General features: G+C 40.8%; 2 protein-coding genes across 2 annotated transcripts; one reads left to right on the forward strand and one right to left on the reverse strand.

Annotated features, from left to right (window-relative positions):
* Positions 1-205: 205 nt before the first annotated feature.
* Positions 206-10,969, reverse strand: TOPORS (TOP1 binding arginine/serine rich protein, E3 ubiquitin ligase). Its single transcript, XM_042912091.1, has 3 exons — positions 10,936-10,969; positions 9,894-10,360; positions 206-3,755 (listed from the first exon to the last, which is right to left on the reverse strand). The coding sequence occupies exons 1-3, from the start codon at positions 10,967-10,969 to the stop codon at positions 825-827; spliced, it is 3,432 nt and encodes a 1,143-aa protein (XP_042768025.1). The 3' UTR covers positions 206-824.
* Positions 10,235-12,225, forward strand: SMIM27 (small integral membrane protein 27). The gene is made up of 3 exons (XM_042913449.1): positions 10,235-10,977; positions 11,419-11,667; positions 12,009-12,225. Exons 2-3 carry the CDS (start codon positions 11,623-11,625, stop codon positions 12,129-12,131), a joined length of 168 nt encoding a protein of 55 aa, XP_042769383.1. The 5' UTR covers positions 10,235-10,977; positions 11,419-11,622; the 3' UTR covers positions 12,132-12,225.
* Positions 12,226-12,649: the final 424 nt, after the last annotated feature.

The raw sequence follows: 12,649 nt of genomic DNA on the forward strand, positions 1-12,649 counted from the left end.
GCTACATAACTGCATTTTACTGAAGACAAAAAACAAGTATGATATTCCTTATAATCAAAGAACTAATTAAAACTGTGAAATTAAATGCAGATCATCTAAAATTTACTATTTATAACAAGTATATCCTTAACTATTTTCAAGATTTTAGCGCTACTAAAATTAAAAAAAAAAAAAAAAAAAAGGCAATACTACATAGAAAAATTTCTGGATTCTCGTAAAGTGTTACTGTTTTATTTTTTATTTTGTCGAATACACATCTGTTTTACTGGCAGTCCAGATAAACAAGTATATAAAGGAAATATTTAAATTTTCTTTTGGCAGATGTCTAAACTGTGCAGATTAAAATGCCTTAATTTAACCTGAAGAAATGGTTTTGAATCATACAAAGTTTTAAGAAGAAAAATAAAGACTGTCCAAAGGGATTCTCCTAGCTTATAACACATTTCCAGAATAACTCTCAAAAAAAAAAATTCAAAAATACTCATTGACTACTTTAAAAATATGTTGATACCATATGGCTTTATGAAATAACTTCTAAAATTTATATTTTTTTTTATTTAAAAAGGACCCCAAGTTTTAAATAAACTGCTAGCAATATCATTTTCCTCACTTAAAAGTGCATATCTCTGAGGGTGGGACATACATACTTTTTGAACAAATAATGATTTTTACAAACTTTTAACACAAAAAAAATCACTTAAAATATTTTTAAGGGGGAAAAGAGTTTTCACCAAAAGTCATCTTTAAATAGACTGCAGCAGATGAAACTGTTAACTGTTGTTTTTGTTTTCCATCAGAATTCTCAATGAGATGCTTTGGCAGTTTTAAGACATATCACGGTCTCTCCCAAGAGACACTGACATTAATGATGTCCGTGGAGATGGCAATTGCCTTGATGGCTCAGTTTGAATAGAGACATTACTGGGCTGGTTCTCCAAATCAGAGGCAAAGGTACTCTCTTCTCTTACATCAAGAGTTTGTTCAACTGAAGCTGCCTGGGATGGAATATTATCCACAGTTTTGTTGGCATTATTCAAGTTGTTATTAAGCATGGTAGTATTACACTCCGTGTCTAGGATGCCAAATTCATCTTCTATTGTAACTACATCTTTAGCTTCAAATGGTTCGAAGGGAGGAGGCAAAAACTCACTTTGTAAAGAGTCTTGAGGACCACTATTATCGCATTCTGTATCCTCCTTTACTTCAGAATCCTTATCACTATCACTGTCAATGGTAATTACAACTGGTGAGCGTGAAGCATTGTCCCCATGATGCTTCTTATGCTTCTTCTTGTGCTTCTTCTTTTTCTTTTTATGGTGTCTAGTCGTATCAGTAGCTTTCCCTTCATAAACTATCTCCACACTCAAGCTCCGGGTCCTCCTTTTTTTCCTCTTGTGTTTTGTCTCTCTGTCTGATGACCGGCTGTCTGAAAAGCTATCACTCTCATTTTTGTGGTTTCCATCTAATTTTGACGAGGATTTTTGGTAATGGCTTTCCTTTACTTTAGAAGCAAATTCACGAGAAGGTTGGGCCACTTCGTTAGTACCCTCCAAATGGCGCGTTTTGTATTTTCGTTTCCCCCCAGGCTTTTCATTTCTTACCCAATCAGGCCCTGTAGATGCAGTCTTTGATCTATTACTAGATAGGCTCCTTGATCTGTGCCTTTCATAGTAGTAATACTTCCTTTCACTGTGATTATTTTTTTTCCTTGCATTTGTTCTTTCAGAAAAGGACTGAATTCTAAATTCTGGACTTGAAGATTGTCTGGAATAATGAGCTCTGGACAGAGTCCTCCTCCTGTATGATGATTCGTAGCCATCCCTGTCCTTGTTTCTACTATAGTAAGTGTACTCCCACTTATATCTGCTTCCATAATTATTTCTTAAGTAATAACGATCTCTATTTCTGCTCCGTGATCTTCTTTTACCATGATCACTGCTACGAGATCTTGATCTGCTTGTGCTTTCACTGCTTAGAGAGAGAGTCTGGCTTCTTCTTGACCAGCTGCTATCTCTAGTTCTTGATCTCTTTTTGTCTCTTCTACCTCTAGGTCTGCTACTCTCCCTGCTTCTGGATCTTTTGCTTTTCATCCTTTTCTTCCCATGATGCTTTCTACGATTCTTCTGATCATGCCCACTTCTACTCTGGGAACGTGAATCTGAACTTCTTGACCTTGCCCTCCTCCTGTGTCTACGGTTATATGGGGAATATACTCTGTCTCCTCTGATAGATGAGCTCAGGTCTCTAGGAGATGACAATGATGTTGAGTGTTTCTCTTCCTTCTTCGACTTGATTCTTTTACCAGAACCACAATGACCTTTATTTATTTGCTCATCCTTTCCAAGGACAGAGCGTGGAGATGAACATCTACTAACATCACTATCACCAGAACTGTAAGATTGTTCTTGCGTCTTCACTGTCTCCATTTTCTCATAAGAGCCTAACTCCTCAGAATCAGAGGACAGTTCAACAAGTTCTGGGGTCCTCTCAGCTAGTGGTTTAACAAACCCAACAATGACACAATTATCTGAAGAAGAATCACTGTCATTATTTAGGTCTTCATTACTTTGTACTCCTTGTATCTGAGATGTAGCTCTTCCTGCTACAAGTTCTTCATCTGAACTATCAGAAGTATTTAAAAGGGAAGACATGGCAGCATGTACCTGCTCTGAGCTTGAGTAAGATGGCCCTGGAGTTTCGTCATCCCATGGTGCTTGACTAACAGTGGTTACATTGATATCCAACTCTTGGGTTTCAGCTTCATCTGGAGATATTGTTATAACTGAAGAATCAGAATGGCTACCTTCTTCATATGAAGGAGCAGGACAATCATAGTTAGCATGCTGGTCAAAAGCTGCCATGTTAAAGGGAGATCGAGCAAAACTGATAAATTCATGTATAAAATGCTCAGTCCGATTAAGTAAAAACGGTCTTAAGTCAGATACAAACTCCCGACTCTCCAAGTCATAGCGAGTAACATTACTCATGATGATGTGCTGGACAATATTCACTAAAGATCCATGAGCTCCAAAAAGAACTGTAAGTTCACGTTTTAACCAGGGGACTAATCTGTGAAGGCAAGCCGGATTTCTACGGAAAAATTCAGCTGAAATATCCCTGCAGCGACCACCATCTTCAATATTTCTAACACGAGCACCAGCACGATAGAGAGTTCGTCTGAAATTAATAATATCTTGTTCTTGAATTTTTCGCAAAGATCTTTCATCTGCAGTAGTTGGCCTCCTTATTGCAATCTGCCTCATAAGTTGAGGAATTTCACCATTTCTAGGTCTTGCTGAAATGCCTAACCCTTCAAACAGTACTCCACTATCTGGTGGAGTTGTTGTTCTTCTATTCACGGTACTACTAGGTGAATACACAGAAGTACTTCGATTTGTCATAGTTGTACGATAGCGAAATCGTGGAGCATCAGGGGTGGCAAAAGAACCATTATACGAAGGCCTCAGGACATACTCCTTGAAGTCATCTTCTGCCCTCACAGAATGGAAAATAGAATCAAAGGGCTGTTTACACAGTGGACATTCAGCTTTGTTTTTTGACCACTCCTGTACACAGCGAAAACAGAACTTATGTAAACAGCGATCTAAGTAAGACACATTATCAAATCTATCCAAGCATATAGGACACTTAGAATCAGGAGATGCATCAGCTGGTACTGTCTGTTGCAATTTGCTAGTACCAGCTTTAGGTGAAAAGTTGTCCATTTTAAATTCCTTAGCAGCTGATGCCATTATCTGTAAAAGGGAAAAAAATACATCAGTCATCTGATAAAAAAGAAACTAAACCTGGAAAAAAAAAAAGCAAATAATGACTATGAGACATTCTTTGGTGAAAGTAGTTGAGTAGCTCATTATCTTTGTAATATGCAAGGGCAGCATAGCATGGTACTTAAAACACAAGCACTAAAGTCAGGTATTTGAATCCTGAATTGAATTCTGATTCCACACTAGCAAGCGTGACTAGATCGGTGATAATAGAACCTGCATCACAGTGTTTGTGAAGATATAAAAAGGCTTCAGAGGGGCGCCTGGGTGGCTCAGTTGGTTGAGCATCCAACTTCGGCTCAGGTCATGATCTCACAGCTCGTGAGCTCGAGCCCCACGTCCAGTTCTGTGCTGACAGCTTGAAGCCTGCTTCAGATTCTGTCTCCATCTCTCTCTGCCCCTCTCCAAGCTTGTGTTCACTCTCTCTCTCTCAAAATATAAACATTAACAAAATAAAGGGGAACCTGGGTGGCTCAGTCAGTTAAGCGTCTGACTTCGGCTCAGGCCATGATCTCACAGTTCATGGGTTTGAGCCCCACGTCAGGCTGGGTGCTGACAGCTCAGAGCCTGGACCCTGCTTTGGATTCTGTGTCTCCTTCTTGCTCTGCTCCTCCCCCACTCACACTCTGTCTCTCTCAAAAATAAACATTTAAAAAAACTTTAAAAAAAATAAAAACCCTTTAGAAAAGGTACATTATCATATATAGTAAGCTTTCAAGTACTATACAGCATTCTATCTTTAATTGTTTTAAAGTTTATTTATTTTGAGAGAGAGAGAGAGGGGGGGGGGGGGGGAGAGAAGCAAGCATGGGGCAGAGACAGAGGGAGAGAGAGAATCCCAAGCAAGCTCTGCATGGTTAACGCTGAGCCCAATGCAGGACTCCAACTCACAAACTGCAAGATCATGAACTGAGCCGAAGTTAGATGCTTAACTGACTGAGCCATCCAGGTGCCCCTAACTTTCTATTCTTTTTCAAGAGAATTTAACAGGGGGCACCTGGGTGGCTCAGTCAGTTAAGCATCCTACTCCGGATTCCAGCTCAGGTCATGATCTCATAGTTCGTGAGATGGAGCCCTGCATGGGGCTCTGCACTGACAGCGCAGAGCCTGCTTGGGATTCTCTCCTTCTCTCTCTTTGCCCCTACCCAGACTCACTCTCTCCCACACACAATCTCTCTCTCAAAATAAATAAACTTAAAAAAAAAAAAAATAGAGAACTAAAAAAAATTTGATATATACAAAAGAAAATCTGCCAAGAACTCATGTATCCACCACCCAGATTTAACAACTTCACATTTTTCATGGTTATTCCAAATTTTCTAAAATATCCCTTATCTTCTCCTATCCCTCTCTAGAAAACAAAAACCCAAATCACCACAGTCCTCAGTTGGTGTTATTTCCATGTATGGTTTTATATCATTGATACAAATGTCCTGAACAACACAGACTGACTTATTTTATTTGTGGAAAGTATTGGATATGCACCTTTAAAAATAACTGTAGTGACAGGCACCTGGGTAGCTCAGTAAGTTAAGCATCCGACTCTTGGTTTTGGCTCAGGTCATGATCTCATGGTCGTGGGATCAAGCCCCAGCGGGGTTCCATGCTGGGCATGAAGCCCACTTGGGATTCTCTCTCCCTCTGTCCCTCCCCCCGCTTGCTCATGCTCTCAAAAAAATAAAAAATAAAAATAACTGTCGTGAGATAATCTGCATACCACAAAGTTCACCAGTTTAAACCAATTCTGTAGTCTTTAGTGGAATATTCTTACACACACACACAAAAGTATCTTTTAGTGAAGACTAAATGAAATATGTAAAAGCACTCAAAGGTAGTTGCTGGCTCACAGCAATTACTGCATAAACGTCAGAAGCTGTTATTATTATTACTATTTGTTACACTATTATTTTCAGTTCCTCACTGACTCCTTACAGAATCCCCTAAAAGCCTTGCTTAGATTTTATTTAATCCAAAGTCACCCACAAAGTTTCTTGAAATAATGCTTCTAGTCTCATTTTTTCCCCACAAGGATCACTAAAATCTTACAGATTAGTTTTGTTTTCTTTAAATTTATCAGTTTATGTTGACCCATAACTTACAAAATGATTTTGCCAGAGCTGAAATTTGGTGTGCCTTATATTTTTGGCTTTATCATCTTATCTCTCTTTAGCTATATTCTATACTAATCACTAAATATATATTAAATACTAGGTTCTTCCTTTATGTTTCCTGGGCCTATTATTCATCTTTATTCACCTCCTCTATTACAGGGAGTTCTATCAGCAGTCAACTGCTTTCAAGTCAGCCAAACAATACAACTTTCTAAACACTGGCCATACCAAACTCTAACAAACCCGATGACAAAAATCCATGATTGTGAAATGTAACTATTTCATCACAGATTTCAAATTAAACTTGCTCATCTAGGGTATCTTAACTTTCTCCAAGACATAACTTAATAGGAAATCAATTAATGCTGAACAAATGTTTCTCCAGGGATCTAAATATTTCTAGTCCTCTATTTTCTAGACCAGAAATACAAAAATCAACACTCTACAGCATAGAATTGCAAATTGCTTAGAGCTATATAAATAATACAGTACTAATTGTTACTATATTTAAACTCTGAAACCTTAATATTGCATAAATCTCTCAGCATTTTCCCCTACTTCTAACATTTTTATTCTCCCCCAGGAAAAAAAAAAAGCCTAAAAATAAACATTTTTATGATCAGAGTCTGTGCACTAGGGGAAGGAATGAAGAATGGAGAACTGGAGAGGTTCACAGAGAACCTGGACTGAAAAGCAAATTTCCCCTAAAAATAACTCTAAACTAGAGATACCAATTAGCTCTAGATTTTAGTCTGTACACCTATGTAATAAAGGGATTACTAGACTTTTAAAAAAGACTGGTGAATTTAAAGCTAATACATTGTATCTTAGTTTATTTCTTGGAAATACAGACATTTAGTATTTACTGAACATTTGCAATTCACATAAAAATTACAACCCTGAATGCATTTATTAAAGGAAATTAGTAGGTAGTAAACTTGAAGTTCAAATAAAACAAAATATCAAGTAGGATTTGTTTTAAAAAATGGAATCTTAAGTCTTCCCTTCCCTTCCCTAGTTTTATAAGCCTGTTAACCACTTTGACAGCACAGCATAAAGCTAAAGAATGATCAGTAATGTCATTTACAATAGACAAAAAGAAAAGAGTCGTTTTGTATTTCTCAAGTATCTTTAGATATAAAGAATGGAAGTTACCAGAAACATCAAACAATGGCAACGAATGTACATCATCAAATAAGAGATTTACTCCTTCAAAAACATCACTAATGCTGAAATTAAAACATTTGCTAATGGAGCACCTGGCTTGCTCAGTCAGTAGAGCATGTGACTCTTGATCTCGAGGTAATGAGTTCAAGCTCCAATTGGGTGTAGAGATTATTTTTTTTTTTTAATTCACCAAAATATTTGCTGAGATACAAATGAGATAGAATTACCACATGACCCAGAATTCAACACCTACCCAAGAGAAATGAAAACCTATGTCCACACAAAAACCTGGATGTGAATAATCAGAGCAGCATTTGTCACAATAGCTCAAACGTGGAAACAATCCCAACAACTGATGAAAAGACAAAATGTGGTATATCCATACAATGGAATATAACTGGGCAATAAAAAGGATGAAGCACTGATAAATGCTACAATATAGATGAAAATTTTCATTAAGCTAAATGGGAAAAAAAAAACTAGTCGCTAAGACCACATGTTGCATGATGCCATTCATATGAAATGTCCAGAATAGGCAAATCTATGGATGAAAATTTATGGTGGTTGCTGGGGGAGGGAGAGAGATTACAAAGTTTATTTCTGAGATGATGAAAATGTTCAATTATAGTTGCACAACTCTGTAAGTATACCCAAAACCACTGGATTATACACTTTAAACAGGTGACCTTTATGGATGGAATATAAATTCTATTTCAACAAAGCTGTTTTAAAAATATGAATTAAGGCATAAAACAGGAATGGTTAGGAAACAAATCAAGTTTTATAGGTTTATAAATTCTGGGTTTAGGTAGCAAAGGTGGACCTGATGGTGGATTTAGTGCTTCAGATTCTAGAACCTTGTGATAAAGGTTTCTCTGTCCTCGCACTCTAGGAATCGGGACTTGAAGTTAATTTCCCCACAGGGCTAAAGATGAAATCAATTCTTCTGATCCTTTTTCCAGAACTGCCTCCCAAATTCTAAATAAACTTTGCCACCTTTAGGATACACTGATTAAACCAAGCCTTCCCCAAATCTTCAAATCTACTGGCCTTAACAGAGGTAAGAATCCTTCCTATCACATTTTGGGGTAATTGCAGATATTTAACAAGTATGTATTACTTAGGGAAAATGAGTGAGAGGGGGTAAAGAATGGAGAGACTGGAGTCTATAAATTATGTCAGGACATTTAAAAATGGTGCTAATTAGGGGCATCTGGGTGCCTCAGTCAGTTAAGGCTCTGACTCTTCATTTCGGTTCAGGTCATGATCTTGAGGTTCATGAATTCGAGCCCCAAGTCAGAGAATTCCTGCTTAAATTCTCTCGCTCTCTCTCCCTCTCTGCCCCTACCCAGTTTGTGCGTGCATGCAATCTCTTTCTCTCTCTGAAAATAAATTAAGTTTATTTTAAAAAATGGTGATTACATATAGGGGAGTGATGTTATTAATTCTAATGTTGAGCCAGGGTTGAAAATCAAAGCCACTTATTAGCGGTGTGATCTGGAGGAAATTATTTCTCAAAACCTTCAAATTTTCCCAATTCTAAAATGGGTTAAATAACAGTACCCACCTGAAAAGTAGATGAACTAGAATAAGCCCCAAATATTAAAAATAATCTGGAGGGGTGCCTGGGTAGCTCAGTAGTTAAGAGTCCCACTTTGGCTCAGGTCATGATCTCATGGTTCCTGAGTTCAAGCCCCACACCAGGCTCTGTGCTGACAGCTGGGAGCCTGGAACCTGCTTCAGATTCTGGGTCTCCCTCTCTCTCTCTGCCCCCCAGCTCATGCTCTCTCTCAAAAATAAACAAACATTAAAAAATAATAATAAAAATAAAAGTAATCTGGGTCTTACCTCTTATGACCTTAAAAACCACTGTACCTCTCTGATCTGCAATTCAGTTCCCAAGGATCACATGGATCTTACAGGATCTACTGACCAGAAGCTATGAATTTTAATTCCAATTCCAGCCATAAAAAGAACCTGCTTGGGAACCATTTCCTTCTAAAGCCACTCACTCCAGGTAAGCATTACTGCTTTGGCTGCCTAAAGCTTTTAATTTCATTGACTAAAAAAATAAAAAAGACCCCAACCTTCACCATTAACTTAAATCTCGGATAACTATTAATTTATTCTAAATAATCTTGAAAATTACCTACCAAAAATTCTATTCTCTTTTGCCTTTAAAACATTGTTTGCTTCATCTCAGTACGGCTCCCTTCCAGTCTACAAATCAGCAGCCCACGAGGAAAGCTGCACTGACTGGATGGTTGGAAAAACCACAGGCAGGCGAGCCCAACCCACAATGTGTAACACAGCACAGACAACTCCAATAGTCACGGTGATAGTGGCTTCCTCGGGGTGAGAACTGCCACTCGCCAGGATCGCTGATAAGCACCACGTGCATTACATAATCACAACGAACTAAAACACATTTACTCCTATTTTACAGACAGGCGGAGAGATTAGGGAACCTAACCTCTGGCAAAACCTCTGATAGTGGCGATGCCACTAGTGAGACGCGAACGTTTTGTTTTGTGTGGGGTCCCCCACCCCCCGCCCCCAAGAGCAAGCTTTTTTCCAGTACACCGGTAGGCTCGCGCCCCTCGGGAGAGGTTCCAGGAAAGGCAACCCTTCCCCGCCCACCCGCACAAATCCACAGGTGCGCCACCAGAGCCGCCAGCCCGCCCAACGGGAGCCCCGCCCCGCCGAGGCCCGGACGGCCCCTCAGGCCCCGATCGCAGCTCCCTGGTCCCTGGGCCTCGTTCCAGGCCAGGAGCGCCGGCTAGCCCAGCCCTTCCGACCTCCGCGCCCCATTGTTTCGGATCTTTCTCACCTCGGAGGATGCCGGCGCAGGCCCGGCTGGGGCGCCCGTGCCAAGCTCCCGGCGGCCCAAAAAGCTAGGTCGATGACGGCAGGATCCGCGAAGGCGTACTCGACGACTTCTCCGCCGGCCCTCAGGAACGGGAGCAGGCGGGGGCGCTTCACCCTCCTCGCGAGACAGCGGAGACCCCGGCGGCTGCTGCGACCCCTGTGACGTAAAGCGCTCATCACCAATGGCAGCTTGGGGGGCGGCGGCAGAAAGCGAGACCCACTCCGCAGCCCCCCGCGCGTCAAAACACAACACCCGCGTGCGTAACGCATGCGCAGTAGAAGGGCGCCGGCACCGAGGGCGGGGCCTAAAAACTCTCGGCCGAGCCCCGGCCCTTCCCCCATCGTCGCCTCCACTCCCCGAAGGGGAGCTCTGAGATCCTTCCAGGCACAAATCATTACTATCACCGTCATTCTTGTGATCACCAGTTTCTGGGGGTTACAGGCCCACTACTTAATTTTCGTATTTAACTTACCCGAAAAACACGATAACCAGCTTGGTTTCATTTAAACCTCACCAAACTCTGCGAAAAGTTACTAAAATTACCTCTAGTTGTAAACATAAAGGAACTGAGTTATATGGAGGTGAAGTGACCGCCTCCGGTAGCACAGCTAGGAAATAACACTGGAATTCGAATGGAATCCAAAGCCAGAGCCCAACCAGTGTCCTACGCAGTCTTCATAAATCTACTCCAGTCTAAGGATAAACAGGGATTACCTAAAAAAACAGGACCTTGAAATCTTCCCAAAACTGGTAACGTTTTTTTCTCAAAAGAACACTTTTCCCCTTCCCCGTATCTGGATTAAAACGCTCTTTAGGTGATACCTGAGATGTATAGACACAACGTCTGAGCCTAAAGCGGCCCATTGCTCCACTCTACCCACAGGCCTCAGATGGGAGCGTCCCAAACATTCTCAAGCTAAACTTGGTACAACGGCCCAGATACAAAATGCTGTCTTTGGCTTAATATCTGATAATGTGCTACCGTTCTAAACACATAACATACGCTCAAAAAGACACTTGTTGATCGGCACGTACATTATGCCAGGTAATGCGCGCTACGTTATTTCTTCTTAGAAGTATCATTTACATTCACAAGCCACTAAGTTCTCAAAGACTGTTTTCTGGCAGAAGGGCTCAATTAACAGGGACTCCCATAACGATTTGTCCCTGTGTTATATAAAAATGGGTAACACTCTTATTTAAGCCAATGATGAATACACGAACGTCTATCTGTATCATGTGGAAACAAATGCGGGAGGAAACGTTAATCCCTCCAGCGTCAGAAACCAATGTAGTATTTAAAATAAGGATTATTTTTTCAAATAAATTTTTAAATGCACAAGACGGTTCATTATCTTGCATGAATACAGCACTGCAACTGAAAGACCGGTTGTTAAGGCACGCCCATCTCTCTAACTAAAAAAAAAAAAAAAAAAGCCATTTTCAACATTTTCTCCTTTATCTCATCCCCTCCCCGCACCCCAAGCTGGCCCGCAGATCACGTGAGCCTGTCCCCAGCTCCGGGCGGAAGAGGCCGGCCCAGCTGAAGGGAAACGCTCCTGGAGGCGAGGGGCGGGCGCTGATGCCCGGCTGCAAGATGGCCGCCACCGCTCGGCAGCCGCCGCCCCGGAGGTTACTCTAAGGCCCGCAGTTTCCCTCCGTTCCCGCTGAACGCCGCAGCCTCCTTACCATGAAGCCAGTGAGTCGCCGCACCCTGGACTGGATTTATTCAGTGGTAGGTCCCTAGTCTGGCGGGGCTCCACGGTGTCGACTCCCTAGGCCCGCAGGCGGAAGGCCCCCTATTTCTTCAGCGCCCACAAACTCTAAAATCCATTCCTGTATTAAGGATTTTACTCTCACCTCGACTCCGCCTCTTCCTGGAAGACACGCTCTTCCGCTTCTTACGTAAGGGCGGCTGGGTGTACTCGCCTCCGGAACCCTTTATTCCAGTTGTTCACTGTAATTCCCACCTTAGCAACGTACACGGCAACCTGTTGGGGCGAGGGGAGGGAGAAAAGTACCACTTACAGTAACTTTTTTTTTTTTGCTCTTATTCCCCATCTTGCATTTTTGTAGTTGCTTCTCGCGATCGTATTGCTCTCCTGGGGATATGTCATCTATGCATCAACAGTAGTCGCACGACGACAGCTAAGCAAGAAATACCCAGACAAAATCTTGGGGATGAATGAGAATTTGTAATTCTTCTGGATTTAATTCTGTGCATATAGTTCTTTACCTCGTGCTTATATGACACGTGTGTATATTTAAAGTAAAATCCATTATGCAGAGTTTACAATTTTTGTTTCGTATAAGTGCTTTATAATAACCACTAATCTAATTTTCACAGAGGTTTGTCTTTTACATTCTTATATAAAACCTAGATCTGACAGCATGGGAGAACTGGATCCTAAGTAGAATGACCTGTTTTTCCACCTAGAGTTTCTAAAGTACCTCTTTTAAAATGCCTCAGAAAGTCTTCTTTAAAACAAATTGTGTGGAATTGTCGTTCTTGTATTTGTTTATTGCAACATTTCATTCTGTTGCACACCTTCACATAAGATTAGGTTAAGTACTGAGCAAGAAAAAAATATTATGTGACTACTTTTCTACATCCTGTTTTTCAAGAAGAAAAAGGTGATCGCTCATATTTTTTTTTAGCTTGTCAAGTTTTTATTTATTGTTAAATAATTCAGAGTTGCAAACTGTACAATATTTGG

This window comes from Panthera leo, chromosome D4, assembly GCF_018350215.1.
Source record: "Panthera leo isolate Ple1 chromosome D4, P.leo_Ple1_pat1.1, whole genome shotgun sequence".
Lineage (NCBI taxonomy): Eukaryota > Metazoa > Chordata > Mammalia > Carnivora > Felidae > Panthera > Panthera leo.

What these genes read in the sequence shown, in the direction of transcription:
- TOPORS (XM_042912091.1), bottom strand. Translation starts at nt 10,969, where the DNA reads ATGTACGTGCCGATCAACAAGTGTCTTTTTGAGC. An exon ending in CAACAAGTGTCTTTTTGAGC is followed by an intron (nt 10,361 to 10,935) that starts GTATGTTATGTG and finishes TGTAACCCCCAG; the next exon opens with AAACTGGTGATCACAAGAAT. An exon ending in CTGCGCCGGCATCCTCCGAG is followed by an intron (nt 3,756 to 9,893) that starts GTGAGAAAGATC and finishes TCCCTTTTACAG; the next exon opens with ATAATGGCATCAGCTGCTAA.
- SMIM27 (XM_042913449.1), top strand. Translation starts at nt 11,623, where the DNA reads ATGAAGCCAGTGAGTCGCCGCACCCTGGACTGGATTTATTCAGTG. An exon ending in TGGACTGGATTTATTCAGTG is followed by an intron (nt 11,668 to 12,008) that starts GTAGGTCCCTAG and finishes GCATTTTTGTAG; the next exon opens with TTGCTTCTCGCGATCGTATT.